The following is a 21213-nucleotide window of genomic DNA, read 5'->3' on the forward strand; positions in this document are numbered from 1 at the left end:
ACCACGCCGGGCTGAGCGCGGTGCGGCCGCACCCGCTGTCGGCAGCCCGGGGCCGGGCCAGGCCGGGCCGTGCTGCCTCAGGGCCGGCGGCAGCGGCCCGGCTCCTGCCGGAGCGGGGCGGAGACCGCGGGGTGCGAACGGCAGCAGCCGCCACGTTCTGTGCGGGTACGCCTCGGCGCAGCCGGCGGCGCCATGTCTGTCAAGGGCGGCTGCCGGGCAAAGGTCGCTGGGCCTGCGCCCGCCCCGCGCTGCCGCGGGCACCGGCACAGCGCGCCCGGGGCGGCCGTGAGTCACTGCGGGGACGGGCCGCTCCAGGTGCGATCGGACCCCGCACTCCGCGGGAACGCCGGGGGCGGGCGGGAGAGCGGCGCAGGCCCGCCGGGAGCGGAGGTGCCGCCTCGGAGTGCGGCAGGGCTGGGTCTACGGCCGAGGGTAGCCCGTGCTGAGTGAGGGAAGAGCGTAGCTGCTGGATGAAATAAAACCTGAACGGCCTCGCTTACGGGATTTTATGCCTCACAGCGGCCCCGGCTGGATTTCCTCTGCTCCCCGCCTGCTGCCCGGCCGGCCTCCCTTGGGGCAGCAGGAGTGTGAGGGACAGGAGGAGCGCGGGAGGCTCTGTCGGAAGGGTTTGCTTGTATGATGAGAGGAAAGGCTGCTGGATTATATTCTTCACAGCCTCCAAAAATAGCCGTCCCCGAGAAGCTTTTCACGAGGGGAGTTTTCTCTGGGAGGTGCCCCAGATTTCATTGGACATGAGTTAGCTGCTGCTTCTTTACCTTTTTCTGGAAGCAAACCCCGTGATTTGCATCTCCAAAGATGTGTAGCGACTTTTGCTCGCAGGAGGCCATGAGCAGTAACAACACGGTGTTGGCTGCCAGGTGTGAATGAACACCTTGTTTTCCTGCTCGAAGTTCAAAGCATTGCAAGAGGTCAGAGGTCTGGGATCCAGATGGTTGAATTGGGTAAGCCTTTAACTCAGGTCGGGTCAATTGCCTTTCTTTATTGCTGGTGATATTACTGTACTCTGACAACAGGCTGCCTGTCTAAAAGAGCAATTAGCGGGTTCAAGGATTACTCAAATGCTTATTCCCATGTAATTTATTATTACCAGACTAGGTTCATACTAAACAAGCAGATTGTAGAGTAACTTAGCCTGAAAGAGGCCCTTCCTGTGCCACTTGACCCAGACCCTTCCTCAAAGCGGGGCTGGCCTCAGAGTATCACCAAGTTGCATGGGGCCTCATCAAGACTGAATTAGGAGCTCCTCCGTGTGAGTACTTGGCTTCCCAGAAGGTAAAATTGTAGTACCTAACCTGCAGCCCCTCTCCTTGCAGAAAGAAGCACATGCCAAAGACCGCTCCTTCCCATCAACTGACCTGCGTGCACTGACCTGAAAGCCTGGGGAGGAACTTGGCAGGATGAAGCCTGTCATCGTGGTGCATGGTGGGGCTGGCCGGATCTTCCAAGAACGAGAAGAGGGATGTCGTGCTGGTGTTGTCAGAGCTGCGCTGCGAGGTTACGCTGTCCTGAGGCAGGGAGGCAGTGCCGTAGATGCGGTTGAGGAGGCAGTACGGTCCATGGAAGATGATCCTCATTTTAATGCAGGTAATTTTTCAAAGAATTAAGTGGACTTAGAATCGTATTATATTTCAAGTATTTTGCCCTGATGCTTCTGAAAATCCTAGCTTGTATTATTATTATTATTGCATTAATATTGATTTATGTACATTGCAGTGGAGTAAATACTAGTGTCACAGAATAGGTGGTTTCTCAGCATGGTATGCACTGTAGTTTCTCATAGTACACTTAGGAAGATGAGTTATGCTTTTTCCATTCTTCGGTGTTACGTACCTGCCATTTAATTTGTGTAGTGCTGCTTTACTTTTCTGTAAATCTTCTGTTACTGTGCTATGTATATCCAGTTTTAAGGCATGAACTCTTACAGAATATGTGTTAAGTTAATGAATCTCTTTAAGGCTCTTGGATATACCCTTGCAGCATAGTTTAATCCTGAGTGCTTGACCTTTACCTATTGCCACAGAAATACTGGTGTTGAGGATTTTAGGTGGTTTTCTCTTCATTAATGCTTACAATTAGTTATTTTGTAAATAATACTAGAGAAGCAATGCAATAATGGTATATGACTTGTAAATCTATACCTTCCTTTAGTAAGGGTTCATAACTGGATTTCCTAATCAGTAATGTGAATTAATGTTAGTGGTAGTAATCAAATACTTTCTCCTCTTCTTAGGACCTAAAGTTTATTATTTTGGTGAATTTCAGCAAAAATATTTCCCCACTCCCACCATGGTATGTCAGAAAAGAACATGGAATGAAATGTAGGTGCTCAGTGTTTTAGGTAACATGGCTATTAGTTATGTGCTCAGTTAGTTTGCAGAGGTTCATTGTTCTGTCTCACCTTGCAGTCAAGAGCAGCTTTTATTTAATATGAAAGTTTCATTGTTTTGTTATTGACTTGAGTTGAACATTTTGATTTTTAGAGCATTCAAGCTGAAATCATGACATGGACTTGAAGGTGTAGTGTGTACTTTTATATAATTAGCATCAGGGTGGCATTCTCTCATTTAGCTTTTGCTTAACTGGACTTGAGCCTTCACCCATTGTTCAGGTTTGACTATGATGATGAAAGTGGCAAGTAGTCTGTTACTTACAGATATATCTAATTGTTTTAATGCTCATTAGGTACAGCTGCTCTCAGAATCTGGCAAAAATGAGCTGAACGCTATGTGAAAAGAACCCCCATTGGAGTGGCTGTTTAAAACTCATTGTGTAGTATTTATCTTCATAAAAGGATAAAACCAGTTTTGCTATAGTATTTTCTAGGCAAACAGACATTGCTAAGAAACAACAATAAAGATGGGAAAGAATGGACAGAATAATCAAGTTGTGTACTTTTTTTTGCATGATAGGGTGTAGCCATGCTGTGTAGGGTCATCTTAATGTAGGCTTGGTGCAAGGGCTCAGAAGCTATACTGGTGTATAAAATTACCATTTTAGTGACTTGTGCAGCTTGATAAAGTCATCAAGTTCTACTTGTGGCGTGGTTATATTTCTGTGTGATCTTTTTGGCTAGCAGTATGAACCAGCTTGGCATGAGTACTCCAGGTGTAAGAACTGACACTATTGATCCTTGCACACTCTTTCCTATGCAGCCTTTGCAGGACAGAGGACAGATCTACCTATCTACAGATAGAGGGAGTTGGAGTACTCCTCTCAGTATCCCAGCTGTGATTAGGCTGATGTCAGACATGTTGATTATTTGTTTCCTCCTAGACTTTGTGTCTTCTATTTTTCTGTCTCATTTTCCCAGCCCTTTGCTTAATAAGAAGCCAAAAATGTGGGGTTTTTTTTTTAGCACTACTGCCAATGGATGCCACAGCCTCAGAGGCTGGTAGTCCCTACCTATTGCTTTGGAAGGCAGGTGAAAAGGCAGCCTGTAACCACAGAAGGAAGGTTTCATCCTACCTGAGATCACTTGAAGTTCAGTAACTAGCTTTGCTGTGGCGTACTGTGGCAAGCACATTTCTCTCTCTCGCAGGATTTTTTATTGAGGTGCACAGAGAGAAATGAAAGAGAAAGCAATTTCTATTTCTGCTCCTTGTTTTTCTCTTGTGGAATGTGTTTGGAGAATTGTTTACCCAGAGTGAGCGCTTGGTTGGACCATGGTGGATTGTTTGGGCGTGATGGCCAATCGGATCCACCTGTGTCTGGACTCTGGAGGACAGGGTCACGGGTTGTGAGTGAGTTAGATATGATAGTTAGAGAAAGTAGCAGGTAGTATTTAGTATCCTCTTTTATATAGCATATTAATGTATTATAACATAATTATAATAAAGAAATCATTCAGCCTTCTGAAATGGAGTTAGACATCATCATTCTTCCCATTGGGTTCGCCAACATCTACAACAGCGTACAGACTTTCGTGGTGACTAGTGGAATGAGAAAAGTTGGCTGTACAGCTCTCAAAGCTGGAGGAGTTGTGGATGCCCCGTTCAAGGCCTGGTTGGACCAGGCTGTGAGCAACCTGATGTAGTGGGTGGCATCCCTGTCTGTGGAAAGGGGTTGGCACTAGGTGATCTTTAAGGTTCTTTCCAGCCCAGGCCTTTCTGTGAGTCTATGGCAAGTGGGATGAATTGTTCTTAAAAGGCACCTACCAGTCTCTCTTTACCAGCTGTAAAAGGAGACTTGTTTAGAAAGCTGCCTTTGATTACAGCAACTGTCTGCAACTGTTGTCTGCTCAGCAAATTTTCTAAAATGCTAAAGTGTATCCTATGAAATGTGTCCAGTAGACATGGGATACTCTTAATGCAGTGATGAAGGGGCCTGGTTGCGTTTCCCCTGGAAATGGTTCTGGTCACTGATGCTTGAGAAAGGGGTACCCTAGTTCTAGTGGGAATTTTATGATCATGGATTAGAAAGCCTACCCTGTCAAAGGAAGTTAAAAGAACATGGCAGGGTTTAGCTAAGAAAACAATTCCTTACCAGCATAAGAAAAAGCTGGAAGAATGATGTTCACATGGGTGGCACAAGGCAATTAACCTGTAAGCTCTTTACAGACCAGTCTAGAAGTTAACATATTGTGAATGATGCAGGGCTTAATTGTGGAATAATTTCTGCAGTTGGAGACAGGTAAAAAATAACTTTTGGGGGGTGTGTCTATATGTAGCACGGGCAGTTTTTGAGATTACAAGAGGAGGATTACAGGATTTAGCTGCCTTTTGTCACAGGGGATTTAATTTCATATATTCAGGTCTGAAGTACATTGGTATAAAAGTTTAATGTCAGTTATTTACAGTGTTTTCTGGACTGCTTTAATGTTGGTTTAACAGAAAGGAGAAAAACCCTGTGGATTAGTTATGTACAATGCTCAGGCTTTTTACCCGAGGTACTGTGTAAATCTGCCGTGTTTGGTTTTTTTACTTCTTTTCAGGTTTGGTCTTCACCATCTCTATTAGCAAGGCTTGTGCACTTGATGACTTACAACCTGTTATTCCTCTGTGGTACAATTATTGGCATTATTTAAAAAAACACCTTATTTGCATTGTCTCATTTTGTATGTCATTAATTTTCAATTAGGTTAGTGGTAGCACTGATAATTATAGAAGAAGTTAACTACGTGATGTTTTATTACTTAACTTTTTTTTTTTAATGACTTTATATAGTGTTTTTATTTTTTAATGAAAGAACTTGTTATTTCAAGCTTTTGGTACAGTAGTGAGGGGACACTTACTCTGCTTCATTAATTTTGGCAGTTTCTTGGAGTGCTGTGTGATGTTAATCTGTTGACAGGATCAAACACTATTTCTTTGGGTGGTGTATTCTCCTTTGGAAGAATTTCAAAGGCAAAATACTTTTTTACACTTAAAAGTTATCTGGGGAATAAAGAATTCTGTTCATGATGGTTTGTTGATTTAACTTTAATACCAAGTATATGATTTGGATGGGATTGGAAGTGTGTTTTTCATCTTATTTAAAAATAAAACTTAGTTTTAAAATAGGTGTTGTACTCTGTGAGACTTCTGTTAATGCTGGATTTTGTGGTTATACTCAGCAGTGTTTCTGCTGGGTTGTTTGTATTTGGGAGATACTTTCAGTGAGTCAGCAAAGTGGGAAAGAGAAAGGTTGCTTGATGGGAGCTTATAATTGAATCACCTGGGTGGTTAGCGCTTAATGACTTGCTTCTTTTTCTCTTGCCCTATTTTTTTATTTTTTTTTTTTTTTTTTTTTTTTTTTTTTTTTTTTTTTTTTTTTTTTTTATTTTATTTTTTTTTTTTTTTTTTTTTTTTTGTCTTTAGGTTGTGGATCTGTTCTGAATGAAAAAGGTGAAGTAGAAATGGATGCCATTATCATGGATGGAAAAAATTTAGACTCTGGAGCAGTATCTGCAGTTAAGTGCATAGCAAACCCTATAAAACTTGCTCGACTTGTTATGGAAAAGGTATGCTGATTATGTACTTGAGTATGAAACATTTTCTTTTCCTTTGAACTTGATCCAGTATATTGATACACCTCAGTGATGGTGTTTGTGTAGTGCTTTAAAGCAGCAAGGAAGGGAGAAATGGATTGCAGTGTTTGGAAACTATGGTCATGACCATGAAGCACTTACTTTAAGGGCTTTTGAGAAATATTATAAACAATAGCATTCTAAGGAAACATAACTTGACCTATACATGTTGGTCTCCTGTAGTTCTGCTGCTGGTATTCAAGGGTTTTTTTTGTTGTTTTTCACTTGTTTTTTTGAAGAGCTTTTATGTTGTCACTGAGTGTTGTGCTTGATCTTGCAGGATTAAAGTTAGGTAGTGTGCTGTTCACTTTGCAGTGATATGGAGCTGAATTAACTGACCCAGTTACATATTTGGCTGCGTAATGCATTCCTGTGTTGTTCTGGCTAGCCTTCTCCACTGTGACCTAATCAGGTGGTAGCACCATAACAGTTGTAGTCTTCACCAGTGGAAGATAACATTAGCTCTATGTGGTGCTGACAATTTGATTCCAAGATAATCAGATTTATCAGAGCAGTAAAATATTACTTGACCTTCTATATAAGATCAGTCCCACCTCACTCCACTAAGAAGTCCATCTAATATTTGCCACAGCAGACTTCTCTTATTTTTCAGATATGGTGCAACTGATCTATGTAAGGATGGGAGTGAGTGATCTGTGTGATATCTGTGTCTGTTTTACTATTACGAGGCTGTGACAGTATCAAAAATTTTGTATTGTCTTTGGAGTTTAGATTTTCATCCTACTAGTATAGCTGCCCCGTTGTTGAAAAGGTTCATATTTATAAAAACACTTATTAATAAAGAAGACTTATGTTTCTTTAACCTTTCAAAGTTGCTTTTGAGGGAACAAAACCTGTTTTGGTGATCTATAAAGATGATTGACATTTGTTTTCTCAATGGCCTGCAAAGCAGATAGAATTTTTCGTGTCCTTAATTGAAATACAGTTCTGATATTAAGATCAGAACATTTCACTAAATATTGACTATAAAGACTTCAGTGAAATGTATGTTTACTAGAAAACAAGGTTAAAACTTGTGATGAATAAGGTTTTTTCCTTCATGCAGGTTTTTTTTTTTTTGTTATTAACTAGATCAGTAAATAAGTATAGGTGGTAGACAGCTTCACAAAGACAGAATTTGAGAATATAGATGAAGGGTTGGGGGAGAGATGTCTCTAGCATATTAAAGTGAATGTTGTATTTTATTTTATTTTCTTCTGTAGAGAACTTATTTTAATGCCTATTGTTTACTTCTTATTCCAGAATTGCTGATTTATTTTCTTTGTTGTCTTGTCCATGAAAAAAAATCCTATTTAAGTCAACAAGAATAAGGTCAAAATGACACTGTTGGATTTTGAGAAATAACTTTGCAAAGTGTGTTTTAAAAATTAAACAGAAAACCCCAAACCAACAAATAGAAAGCCCTCTCCTCTGTCTTGTCTATTAACAAGGTCTTTTTTGTCATTGCATGGTGCTTCTGGTGTTCAAAAGTATTGAGGCTAAATTTGAAATGAAATCATAAAATTCCACTCTACAGGACCAAGTATGATGGTGTAGCCCTACCACCATGACATTTTGTGGTACACGCATTGCTATTTGCCAAGATGCAAAAAAATCTGTGTGCCTGATGATAAATTTCAAATGTAAATGTTGGCCTAAATTGCTTGATGTGTCTTAAGATGAGTTTCTGTGCTTCTCCATCTCCCATAAATGGGAATACCAACTGATGTTGCTCTTTGCTCATTGTTGCCCATCTGTTCATCTTGGACAGGAGTTTTGGGACACCACCTCAGGGTGTTTCACAGTACATTTCATGGTATGTTTTGTTGTACTGTGCTTGATTAAAAAGCATTTTTAACTGTGAGACCTGGGGGTAATGAAGGTAGTTTTTCTGGGGTCTTAAGTCTGTATGCATAATTACCAGTGGTTTTTAGCTGCCTTAATGCCATAAAGAATTTGGAAACATGCAGCTCCTGAAAACAAACAAACCAACCAAAACCACCCTGTACATCTGCTTGTAATTGTATTTCCATCCTATTGTAGAACAGTGTGGGCTCCATCTGGTGGCCAGAATAGCTCCTCTTGATTGTTGCAACACATTTGTCCTTTGGGCTGTCACTTTCCCGCTGGGCTCAAACTTGTCCAAATTCATGAAGTAGAAAAAAAGGAGGGCAGCAGAATAATTTCTATTCATAATTTACTGTAATGTTGTTCACAGGAGCTTCTAGCGGTGGAAGACTTTTAGTACACTTACTAATGTAATACATTCTTGAAAAAGCACTTAAATTTCTGTTGAATTATTCCTTTTTGTATTGAACACAGAATGATGCATTTAATTTTTTTTTTAATTTGGGGCATGTAACCCTTCTCAGCTCCAAAACTTCTCATGAACATTAGAGCACTAATTCATTGGTATATGTAAGCTGTGTATATTTTCCCCTATTCTTATTGTGTAGGACTTTACATTAGGCAAAAGAGAATTTAGCTTAGAACACAGACTTCTTGAGGCAAAGGGACAGGTTTTTTATCTATGCTCTGTGCTGCCAGAATTTTTTAAAAAAGAGCTGTGATGGTGTAAACTTCAGGCCAGGCAGAAATTTGGGGTATTTTCCCCATTTCCAATGAAATTAACTAAAAGTGACAGCATTTGTTGCTTGTTTGTAAGATCTCTTGAACCCTTTTCTTGTCCTTTTGGATTACTTTATGTAAATGTCTTCCAGAAAAAGTAGGCACTTTACATTAACAAACATGTTAATGAAACTAGGAGAATGGGACAGAAAAATGTGCTTTTACATTGTTTGGCAGTGTTCTGCTAGTTCTTTTGATTGACAGCATCTGCTGAAGAGAATGATAAAAATCATCTTAAGACATCTTCTTTTCAGTGAGGACTGAAAAAGAAGGAAAAAAGGAAACACAAACACAAAGTCTTATCGTAGAAGTTTATTTATCAATATGTATTTCTTGTTTGTGTAGCCTAGGAAGGTGCATGTTATGCAAATTTGCATAGGGGATGGAATTCTATGAAAAAGCTTTTAGAAATAACTTCTATTTTTTATAACAAAACTTTTTATTTTTAAAACGTATTTAAAGGATGCTGTAGTCTTAGTTGCTGAAGAAAGCAAGGGATGGAGGACACAGCCTTCTGGTACAGATCAACACTAAAGCAAATTTCCTACAAAAACCAAACAACAAAAAAAACCCAACCCATACCCACAAATAAAAACCAGAACTATTTTGAACATTGTATTGTGTGCTTCTCGTGGGTTAGTGGTAGTGGCAGAGGGGGGCAGTATTGCACAAAGAAGTTGTGTTTCAATTCGAAGAACACTACTTGTTAGTTTTGTTACAAATAGGTTGGTCTTACATCGTCTCGTAATGTGGTAACAGCACACAGCACGAAAGCCCGATGGCAGCTTGCACATATACAGGGGACTTCTTCTTGTCACCCTTAGTATTCCCTAAAGCAATACTCTCATGAATTAAAGATTAATTAGAAAGGCATTTAAATTTTCAAAAGTGTTTGATGTCAGGGCTGCAACATCAGAAATGTTTCTAAAGTGTAGTCCTCTGTCCCTGTCCAAAGGGCTTAATGCAGAGGCTGTAATAGGCTTAGGTGGAGATTGGTGTCTCTGACTTGGGAATAGGTTTGTCTGGAATCCTTTAAAACAATGCAGTGCTGTGCATTGGTCATGGTAGTGGTTACTTGCCATTGCTTTAGAAATCAACAGCAGTTGGTGGTCTGCAACATCTTAACCTGAACCTTTGAGGCTGTAAATGTCCTCCAGAAAGTAGCATGGTACAGAAATACCCAAGCTCTGCTGTCCTTGCTTCTGTGCCATGTGGGTGCTTAACAAGGCTCTGCAGACCTGCTGCCTCCAGCATCATGGTTCTCTTTGGACCTCAGCTGGTCTGCTGTGCTGTGCTGCTGCATGGACAGAAAGGCTGGCTATAAGTTAGGTGCTCTGCTCTGAAATTGTTCTGTGCTGTATAGTCAGACTACCACTTCTCTAAAACCTTCCCAGGCTCTGATGAGCAATTGACAGCTGTGTAATTGTCCAAGAAGCTGCTGCTTACTTTTTGACATATTAAAACAAAACAAAAAAAAATCAGATTTCAGAGCTCAGAGTTACTACTAAAATATAAGGACTAATTAAATAAATTTATCTGGCAAGTTTCTCTAAAATATGAATTAACCAAGCTCTACAGACTTTGAAGCATGGAATTAACTAAGGTTGTTGAATTAAAATCTGGTTTGAAGTGCTTTGTAAATAAAGGAATCAAAATAGAACTTCAAAGGATTGTTAGAAGAGAGTAAACATTTTTTGGTCAAACCCATTAGAAAGTATTCTGTTCTTAAATTTGATCCTCTGAGTTAATAAGAATAGCAGCTTGTTGAAGGAAATATTGAAAATGAAATTGTTCAGCTGATGATAAGGAACATTTTAGTTGTATGCTATTTACATTTGTTGGTTATTTTACTAGGTGTAATGCCTTTAAACAGGAATTTATTTAGCATTCTTTTGAATAAAAGCCTTCTAAATCTCTTAGTTAAATGGACAAAACAGTTAGTTATGAAGTAATTTGGTGATTCATTTGAAACAGTACAAAACAGTTGCATACAAATTAGCTAAAGAACAAAATTACCAATTTTTCCTCTCCCATTATAGTAAGTGTTAAATAGATAAGTACAATCTTTTCTATTGATGGTTAAACTTTGTGGTTTGGAGAACTGAAAGCTTCTTCATCTATAGTAGAAGGGGATGTGGACAGAAGTTTAGAAATTTTTAAAATAAAATTTGTGGTTTTCTTTTTGTGGATACTTCTAAGAATAGCAGTTATATAAAACTGCTCAGAACAAGACAAAATAAGAATTGTCAGTTAATCTCTTGTCTTTCTGCAGACGAAGCACATGCTGCTGACTGACCATGGTGCACACCTGTTTGCTCAGGCCATGGGTATTCCTGAAATTCCAGGGGAGAAACTCATAACTGAGAGATCCCGGGAGAGATGGAAGAAGAACCTTGAGCCAGATTCCAACCCTGAAGAGTTTCAAAAGTAGGTAAAATACATTTTATTTTCAAATTTGGATAATTTACTTTGGGCTATCTGATTACAAAGAAACTCAAAAGAAACCAAAAATCCCCAAACAAACAAAGGAACCAAGAAAAACAAAACCCCAAACAAATAAACATAAACCTCAAAGGCCTGTATTGCAAATGTTATGTGGTTTGATACAGTCTTTACAGTGTGTCTTTCTTGAAAGCAGTAGAAAATCAAGCTTTCAATGAATTTGCTTAAACTTAAATGAATGGAACAAACTTGATGAAACTTGTTGCTGCTTAAGAAGATTATTGGTCACTTTGACAATAGAATAGGTTTTGTGGCTTTATTGGAGAACAAAGTTAGAACTTGTTACTGCTCCTAAAATTGTCAGTTACACAAGTGCAGAGAGTAGCTTTTACAAACAGCAGGTATTATTTTGTATAGCTTTTTCTGTGGGTGAACTGATTTTAAAAAATCCCCAGTTGACATACTAGAACAAGTTAATAAAAAACCCCAAAAATCTAAGAAAGCTGATCTTTGTTAAGAATTAAGTAGATTATCAGATTTGTCTTTAAATTGGATTAGATAGTTAAACAACATCAGAGTTTGACCAGTAATTCCTTCTGAGTGGTGATTGTGGCTGTTGGTTATAAAAAGGAAATGAAAAAAAAGACCAAGTTTAGTGGTGGGTGGGAATAGAGATGCTGCTGGATGGTATTGCCCAAAAGCAAAATTAATATCACTTGGAAAATAAGTAGTCTCATATAAAGTAGAGGGGAAGGTGAGGGAGACAGTAAAGGAATGAAAAACATCAGGTGTCAAGAATGTTTTCTGTGCCTGTGAGGGAGGCATAAACACTAAATTGTTTTGAGCTTCCATTTGTACACCCATGGTTGTGATGCAGGAAAACACTGTATTACATTACATAAATGCTGTATTATGTGGTGTTCATCTGTTTTGTGAAACAGGAGTAATGGCAGGAGCAGAGCGGAATTTGTAGATCAGAAGGAGGAAATTTCTTCTGTGAGCATGTTAATTAAAGTCCATGAAATTAGGCTATAAATTACAACCTATATGTTGCTTTCATTAAATTGCTGGAAGGAAAAACAAAGTAATGAGACAAGGGTAAATATGGTCTTGTAAACAAAGTGATGTTGTTCCTTGACCATAGTTTGGTCTTCATCATAATTTATTTTGTATCCAACAGAAGTTTTCTTTTGATCTGTGGTCTGTCCAAGGACTGTGTGGTATTATCATTGATTGCGAAGAATTTTAAGGATGGTTCCTCTAATTCTCTTGAACATTCCAGTTGGAATAGCATGGCATTTAGGTCTTCATTAATTCCTCATAACTGCTTCATTTTTACCTTTTTCTTTTTTTTTTTTTTTCCTGAAAACAGTGTTAGGCATCTTCAGTTTCAGACTTCTTCTGGAATATCTGATACTAAAAAGCTTGTGTATTTCTGAAAGGCTGAAAACATTTTCTTGTCTTGGCCATGCTGTTCTTTTTCTGAAAACCAAAACATCAGTACAAATTCACAAAGTTTAAAACAGGTCTTTTTTAATGCAAACCTGTTTCATTCTGTATCACACGTGGAATGTTCTTTTTCCCTGTTATGTCCACAGTGATTATGCAGAAACTTGCCTGAGGTGAACAGACTGAAAGTGAAGCAGTATTAGTCAGAGGCAACATAATACCAGATCATACTGGGAATTTGAAGGTTGCTGTATATTTTACTTCCAGTCCCCTGATCCTCACAGTGTTGGAAACCCTGGGGTTTCATAGGCTTTGCAGGCAAAGTCTGGTGTCTCCATAAGAGATACCTTTCTCCTCTGCTGGTTAGAAGCTTGCATTAATTTATGGTGAAAGCTTAGGATTCCATTGCGTGTACAGCGTTCCATCTTGCACGCCTTTTGTTGATAGCAAGGCATGATTTGATTTATCTGCAGTCTCCCACTGCAAAGACTCTGGCAGTACCCTTGTTAACAATTACTGAAGTTTGCCTGAGAATCCCACAGAAAGGGTGTTGAGTCTGGCTGTAAGGTAGTAAAATGGGCTCCTAGCCCCACTGTGAATCACACTGCTAGAGTAACTTGAGGTATAAACTAACAAGGACCCTAAGAACAATAAACAAAAAACCCCACTACTGGTGCAGGGCTGAGAGACAAAATAGCTTTTAACTAACTCGTTAGTTACATGGAGATAGTGTAAATACATGTCACTTCATGGGTGTTGGATAATGAAAGATTTAGACAAAAGGAAATGAACAAATCCAAATGATACATTCTGTATCACAGTATATGCAGTATATAGGAATAATTCTTGATTGAAAAAAACCCTAATAGCATCCTCTGGTACATCACAGGTACTTGTTGAGGTTCTTGCTACTGTAAATAACTAAAAATAGAGAGATGGTTATAATTTGATAGCAGTTTTGTCTTCTTTGTTAATGTTTCGGAGTCAACTAGCCATGCAAAAAAATTTATTTGTATCTTATTTGTTCTAAGGATCATCAAAGGAAAGGTTAAACTGAAGCAGTAAAAAAGGGAGTGTAAGAAATCAAGTGCAGTTGTCTGTTTGCTTGACTGCAGATGAGGTGTGTTGGACACATTCACTTTATTTATTGCCAGTTGTGCTCTCATACCAAAACAGGTAATTATTGCCTGTGTCATCTGTGTGCTTTTATTTTCACAGTTGCTTAAGGTAAATACTTATCTAAGAAAATGTACATCTGGATACATCTTTCTTAGTTTCTCAAGAGAATCTAACTTTAGTTGGTTGAAGGGTGCTACATGAATGTGCAAGGGAGTACTGAATTTACTAATGTTCTTTTCAGCAAATCACTTGTAACAGATGGGTGGGTGGGAAGCCCATCTGCACCATCATATCAGTTTGAGATGAGGTCCATCTCTACATAAATGTCAGAGCAGCCTATAAGGCCTGTGATTCATCAGTCAACTTTCAATTGCTGTGAATGAAGTGTAGGGACTAACAGTATGATATTTTACATAAGCAGGCGGGAACAGGAAGTTGGGTCTCTGAGAAACTGACTATGGGTTTCAAGGTCCACAAAGACTTTGTCTGACTTAATTAGCTTTGATTTTGCACAGCTGTAGAGAAACACTAGGCAAATTCGAAAGGTATTCCTTTTCCAGTTGCCTGTTGGGTAGTTCTGTGACGGATTGTTACAAATTATTTTTCTGTGTGGAGGGATTTAAATTATTTTGGGGATTTGGTGTACTTCTCCTAGTCACATACTGATTTATGTTCCTACATGAATTGCTAAGACTGGAATATAAGGATATTTAAACTGTTGCTTCTCAGTAATGCCTCACTTGTCAGTGCAGCAACTGTTACAGTAAGTCACGACAGGCTTTTTTTTTTTTTTTTTTTTTCCATACACAACTACATTTCTATTTTGAGCAGGCTATTGTATATGACTTTTCTGTGTTGAAGAAATAAAGATATAGTTGAGACTTCTGTTTTCTTCAGTGCCTGAAGATTTTTAAACCAATGTGCAGTTTCAGCAGAGTCTACTGGCCAAGTGATTTAAACCTCAAGATTACGTAGCTACAGAGTACAAAGACTAAAGTATGTCTTAATGATGCATTGTAAGCAATACTAGTTGAAAGAAAAATAAATAAGCTTTTTTTTTTAATATATATATAGCGTTCAAACATTAAGGGGAGTAAGGAAAAGGAAAGAGGAGGAACAGGAAGGAAATGATTCAGTGCATGCATAACATTAGTCCTTTTCTGTATTCACTCATTTACGTGCATTGTCATTAATAATTCCGGTTAACCTCCTGTTGAAACAGTGGAGCCAATTGTTGCATCTTTGAGTTGCCATTTAGGGGAAAGTTGTGTGTCAGTTTGTGTGTCAGCCAAAAAACTACTCCAGAATATAATGACTAGAAGTATTTCTGCCCTGTGTGCTTTTGTTTTGCGGGTTTCTTTCCTCCCCAAGTTTCCATGCTACAAAAGTAAACAAGACATGGGGGAAAGATCAAAAAAAAAGTGTTTTCTACTCTATTAAATACAAAGCTTGTGAGAATTATTGCATGTTTCTTGTTATTTTTGTAATGAGAAGCATGGCAAAAATAGCTTTATGATAAGCAGTAATTCTGTTGTAGAAATCTTCTTTAAAGCTACGTGAGAAATAAAGGCAACGTGCTTTGGCAGGTATGCTTTAATTCTGTCTAATTTTATGAACTGTTTTTCTTGGCAGAGACCTTGGAACAGTCGGTGCTGTTGCTATAGACAGTGAAGGCAATGTAGCTTGTGCAACATCCACGGGAGGACTCTCTAATAAAATGATTGGCCGTGTTGGTGACACAGCATGCATAGGTATGGGGTGTGGGATCTTGTCTTTCACTTTTTGGGGGCATCTCATTTAAAGAAAGAAAAGAAATATTACAATTCTCCTTTTCATTAGTGAAAAAAAACATAAGTACTAGTCCATCTGAAATGGAGGTCTGACATTCAAATCTATCAAAGCTAAAGCTCCTTACAGCATGGAGATTTGCAAGAAAGAATTGGGAGTTCTGTGTGGAAAATGGGGATGAGAGTTTGTTTTTTCTTTGTTTGTTTCTTCAGTGCTAACACCTGTGTTTCCTTTCTGTTGATTCTGATAAAGCTCTCCTTTCTTATGGCTCTGCTTTCTGGTAACTCAAAAACTGTAGCCTGCTCCATATTATGATGCTGTTTCCTCAATACTTAAGGAAGTGGGTATAATTGCAATTACTACTTGTTGTATCAGTGAGCAAGAATTATAAAGTGACTTGCAACTTTGAGTAAATTCCTGTTCTTAAGAGAGCCCCGATAAGACTGTCTCAGAACCTAATAGATGTGGTGTGGAATAAAGGAAATATTTTAAGAGCTTTCTTATCCAAGTATAAAGAGACACTTGAAATCCTTTCCACAGACTTCTTCCTCTCATGAAGCAGACTTGCCAATTGATTGCTTCAGGGTTCTACCATGGCGCTGGGATTTTGAAAATAATTATTTTTAGCAAAACGTTCCAAACTCAAATAGCATTGCTGTTGGCAGTATATGATTATTATAAAACTGTCTTTCTTTCTTTTGCATACAAAGTTGCCGACATTTTGGTATCCTCTGGATTTTGACTATGGTTTTCAGTTTTGTGTCTGGCTGCAGCCTTCTGAATGTTGCAGAAGTTGAAAGGAAAATAAATCTACACTCCTCCTGTGTAGATTATGTTCAGTGTTGTTATGTCAGTTTGGGACATGGGTTTGTGAAGGAGAAGTGAAACTGGGCACTTTTGAGCATATTGCTTGCAACTTTTGGTCTTGTTAGGTGTCTTCAGGTTTTGATACAGAAATGTCAGCTGTGCTTTTAAGCATTAGAAGCTTTGGTAAGGGGGCATTGACTTAACATGGCAGTGTTTTTCCACATGTTACTCAGAGTCCATTCAAAGAGTCTGATTAAGAAAGTACAGAAGGGAAAAAACTTTCATTGCTCTTCGAAGGCCTCTTTCCCCTCCCCCAGTACCTTGTTTATAATGCTGTGGTATGTTTCTTCCTAGCTCCTGGGAAATACTTTTCTTAGGAGATGTGCTAGAAATATGGGTATTGAGCAAGCAGAAGCTTGGTGGAGAACAGGGTGTGGAATGTGCCAGCAAAACAAGGATGGGAGAAAAAAAAAGGGGGGAGAAGGGGAGTTCAACAGAAGAAATACTCTGCTTATGGTGAGGACTCCGAAGATTCTTCAGGGGTACTTTGTGAAGTTTTACTAGAGCCCATGCTCTTTGAATCTCTCATGTGCTGTGGAGGGTAAGTTCCCCTCAAACTGGTCAGATCACCAATGGCCTCACTGTCTTCCTTTATATCTTCTCAATTGATATGACCTGGCATTCTGCATCCCGACCCTATCTTGCTGATCTTCAATATACCCTCCCATCCTGTTCTGGAAAATATTTTTGCCCATTCCTGTGGAGTGTTGGCCTCCTTCTGCCTCTTGTACACAAACAGATCACTAGTCTTCTCTCTCAACTTTGCAACTGACTTGCTCCAACTGTTGTTCATCTCTTTCATATATTTTACTTTTCATATTGTGGTAGAAATGAGAATGAAGCTTTTCTGACACTTTGCTCTTAGAAATGCACGTAGCTAATGGACCTAAAGGAATAAATGTTTGGTACCTATTTTAAACAATGCAGGGCTTTTCAATTGTATTACAGAATATTGCCTTTTTTTTTTCCCTTTGAAAAGGAAGTGGAGGTTATGCTGACAACCATTCTGGTGCCACTTCAACCACTGGGCATGGGGAGAGCATTATGAAAGTGGTCTTAGCCCGACTGATTCTCTATCACATGGAGCAAGGTATATTCCAAACTTGCTGTAATTGAAAGTAATGAGGATAGGAAACATTGCCTAATCACAAGTTTCACTGTAGATACTGTCATTTTAGAACAGCTGTCAGAAGAGTTGCTCTCAGGGGTATGTGGATGGGTTAAAACAAAAACTTCAGAAACAAAACAAAGTATTAAATTATTAATAAAGCTAAAATAGCTGAAGTAAACAGAATTATCTCTGCTGCCTGGTACTGAATCGTGCTTTAGATCAGTGTACATTGAAAGACATTACTCTTCTGTTAAACAAAGTATAGTTCTCTTAATATTTTTTTCTCAATTATAAACTAAAATTCTGTAAACAAGAAAGAGAAGTAAAAATAAGATATATTTAAGAGATCAGTAAGGGAGGGCTAGAAACAGATAACTGGAGCTGAAATAGAAAGTATGGTATATTGCCTTTCTCATGAACTGTAAAGGTCTTTATTGTAACAACTCTGATTACAGCAACAGAAATTATTTTGAGACTTTTTAATCATGATTTCAATTTACACTTTGTTTTGGAAAATGTACTAAACTGACTGGGTGGGTATGTGGTAAACAGCTGACACAGTATGTCTTATGTGACTGTAATACAATCTGACTTTGGGATGACCCTTTGTAGTTTTACCTTCATGACTTAGTCTGTCATCTAAACCCTTGATTATGTTACAGCCCGTAAACATAGACAGACAACATACTTGTGTTGCATGCAGTTCAAGAATCATTAATATAGATATCACCATTATTTTTAGAAAGCTGTAGCTTTGGGGCAGTACAGTGTAACTTTGAGATCGACCAAAGTGGAAATAGTTGGAAAATATTCAATTTACATTTTCATTGGAGAAGCAGTAAGTAGAGAGACAAGTAACAGCTGTGAATATTTTGTTGTGCTTTCTAGGGCTGTTTGCATATAATGGGTGCATTTCTCTAAATCTCATAGCTGACGTGACAGTTTCAGCATAAAATACAACCTACAGATTATTTCCCAAAGCTCTTAACATGTTATGCTCTCCCTTTACTCTCTAAATTACGTCTGTGAGTATTCAATTTGTAAACAGCTTTTTAAGCTCTTGTCTAAACTGTATAAACCAGTTTCTTCTCTGGCTTGAAGTTAACTGCATTGCAAGACTTATGCATTGATAGCAGTTATCTGGCTTGTGATTAATCAATTTGAAAGGCAAATGAGTCTCAAATTAAAAAGTTTCTTGGAAAAAAAGAAAAAGAAAATTAACCCACATGTATTCATGTCTAGTTTGTTTGCACTTGTTCACCCTGTCCATGCTTGTTTTACCTTCATTCATCCTGCTCAGAAGTATAACTCAGCTGCCAGGCAAACACGTCAGCAATTAGATGCCCCCCGGCCCCTCCTCCCAGCATGTTTCCATGAAGGCACTGAAAACAAACCCTTAAGTTGTTACAGCTTTTTGAGTCCTTGAACAGTGAGCTGAAGTTGTGTGTGTAAGAACAACTGCAGAGCCCTCATAATTCCGTTCAGCTATTCGCAATTTGCACACTAAATATCCTCTTTTGGACGAATGCTGCAAAATTTACTTCTGTAGTTCAGGAGCAAATTGCTTTGCCAGTCTTAACAGCTGTTGGAATTTCAGTCTTATGGTGGCAGCTGTTGTCTTGGTGAAAAATCAAACAGTGAAATACTGACCCTTTGAAGACAGTGCCACTGACTTGAATAGTCACAGTGTCACCCGTGCATCAGAGTAAGGAGCTTTATCCTGTCAGTCACCCAAGCTGTGAATAATTCTGACTCTGCTGGTTTTATTTGGTTTTAACTCAAAATTTGCAGGGAAGGCATGAAGGTCAGGTTTTGTTCTATAACCTAAGCTGCATAACATTACTGAGGGTCTATATCTTAGGGTAATTAGGCCAAGCCAACTGCATTCCTGAATGTATATTTAAACTTGTAGTGAACAGATATTTTGCAGCTATTACAGGCCTGTGTGTATGATGTACCTATTAAATTTGATTTATTTAGAAAGTACTCCTCTTAATACAAATCAAGTAGAGAAAAGCTAAAGTTGCATTGCTGGTCGTTTGTCTGATGTTTAGTACATTGAGACCTCATTTTGCCTGATGGTTTCAGAAGTTTCAGGAAGAGTCATGCTGATGTCTGCTTTTGATAAATTATGACAATGTGTAGTACGTGCTTTGAGCTCTGTTGCAGCCAGTGGAACTAGAACAGAGATGATTACTGAAATTTTCAATTGTTTTGATGTGTGTTTTTTCAAATCGTAAATGCTTTAGATCTAGTTTGTCACAAACCTTTGATGAAAACCTTGCAGATTAACATTTTTTTTCCAGTCAAATTATGGTATAAGAAATGGTGTGTCTTGAACATAAAGTTTGTGAGTTAGTTTGTATTAAGCACTGAAAATGAATCAAAATCAGAAGCTATGTAAATGAATACTTGGAGCAGTACCACACCACAGCAGCTCTTTGCAACTGTCCAGAGCCTTTCCAAAAATGCATCCTTTCTTAGACTGGAAGTTTCTTGCCAATTTAGTTGAAAGGGAAATTGGATTTGACTGGTTCCATGGGGAGGGGTGAAATTTTAAGAGAATTTTAAAACTGCCAGGACAGGTACTATGAAGTGATTTTGTTTTTCTTTTCAGGAATGTCACCAGAGGTAGCAGCGGACACTGCATTAGACTACATGAAGACACGAGTTGGGGGTTTGGGGGGTGTCATCGTTGTCAACAAGGCAGGAGAGTGGGCAGCAAGGTTCTCCACCAAGCAAATGTCCTGGGCTACTGTAAAGGATGACAACCTGCATTATGGCATTTATGCTGGGGAGAAGCATATAAAGTCTGTTGATGAAGCTCTTGCATCTGAAAGGGAGGGATTCTAAGAATGAAGAAAGTTGACTGACAGAGAAGAATTAAGATCTCCAGTTTTTGCTGGAGGACAACGACAGTTGATTTTGTTTTTCTGCAAGATCTTTTGATTCACAGGCATTACCACATTTACAGTCAAAACAAAATCTGGACATAGTTCTTTAGTGGACATATGTATATATATGGAGTATATATATGGAGTCTTTTAATACCTTTGTGAAGTTAGAGCCTCTTTTTTAGATTAGGAATGGTCTGTAGGTTCCTTGGTTAGCATGCCTTAATCTTACATTAAAGGGAGCCTGAGTTTCAGTATTAGAGGAACTCCTTTCCACATCCATTCTCAGAGACTGCTGCCAGGATGATTTGAGAGAAAAATACCTATTCATTAAAAGCTGAATTATGAAAATCCAGAGTATTTTGAGCAGCCATCTCATGGTACCAGCTTGCTAATGGTCAATGAAATACCACCAAAGAGCAGTGAAGAGTTGAGACTAAAATTGTTCTCACAGGCTTGAGGTAACTTGTCACAGGATATAACGAAGCAAAGAAAGTAACTCTCCAGAGAAAAGAAATGTGATGCTAAGGAGCCTAATTCCATTCATTGACATAACAACCAAGTAGGCTACAATGTTTCAAACTGTATGTGGACAGTTAAAAGGAAAGATGCTATGGACTTCATATCTGGGGTAGTAATAGAGAAAGTCATGCTTTTAATAAAAATAACAGCAATCTTTTCTACTCAAATGCAAAGGTGATAGGCACCTTTTAAGTCAAAACATGAGACAGAGATGCCAATTAACTGGAAACATAATTATCTGAAAGTAAGTGATCAAAGCAAGTTGTACCAAAATAAATAAAACTGCCTGTTAACAAGCTTCTTTGTGAAGTCTGAAACATTATCTGCAGAGATTTTCTTTTTTAAAAAAAAATTATATTCTATGTTAC

The 21213-nt window shown here is 38.6% G+C and overlaps 1 protein-coding gene across 4 annotated transcripts; it reads left to right on the plus strand.

Annotated features, from left to right (window-relative positions):
• The first annotated feature begins 13 nt into the window (after nt 1-13).
• Nucleotides 14-20451, plus strand: ASRGL1 (asparaginase and isoaspartyl peptidase 1). Of its 4 annotated transcripts, none has more exons than XM_053939584.1 (7): nt 14-165; nt 1335-1605; nt 5817-5959; nt 10926-11080; nt 15296-15414; nt 17298-17408; nt 20047-20451. In XM_053939584.1, the coding sequence occupies exons 2-7, from the start codon at nt 1419-1421 to the stop codon at nt 20280-20282; spliced, it is 951 nt and encodes a 316-aa protein (XP_053795559.1). In that variant the 5' UTR covers nt 14-165; nt 1335-1418; the 3' UTR covers nt 20283-20451. The 4 variants fall into 4 exon arrangements, with proteins under 4 accessions (XP_053795559.1, XP_053795558.1, XP_053795560.1 ...); XM_053939583.1 differs by lacking the exon at nt 14-165 and adding an exon at nt 237-315; XM_053939582.1 differs by lacking the exon at nt 14-165 and adding an exon at nt 400-962.
• Nucleotides 20452-21213: the final 762 nt, after the last annotated feature.

Source organism: Vidua chalybeata, chromosome 3 (assembly GCF_026979565.1).
Source record: "Vidua chalybeata isolate OUT-0048 chromosome 3, bVidCha1 merged haplotype, whole genome shotgun sequence".
Taxonomy (NCBI): Eukaryota; Metazoa; Chordata; class Aves; order Passeriformes; family Viduidae; genus Vidua; species Vidua chalybeata.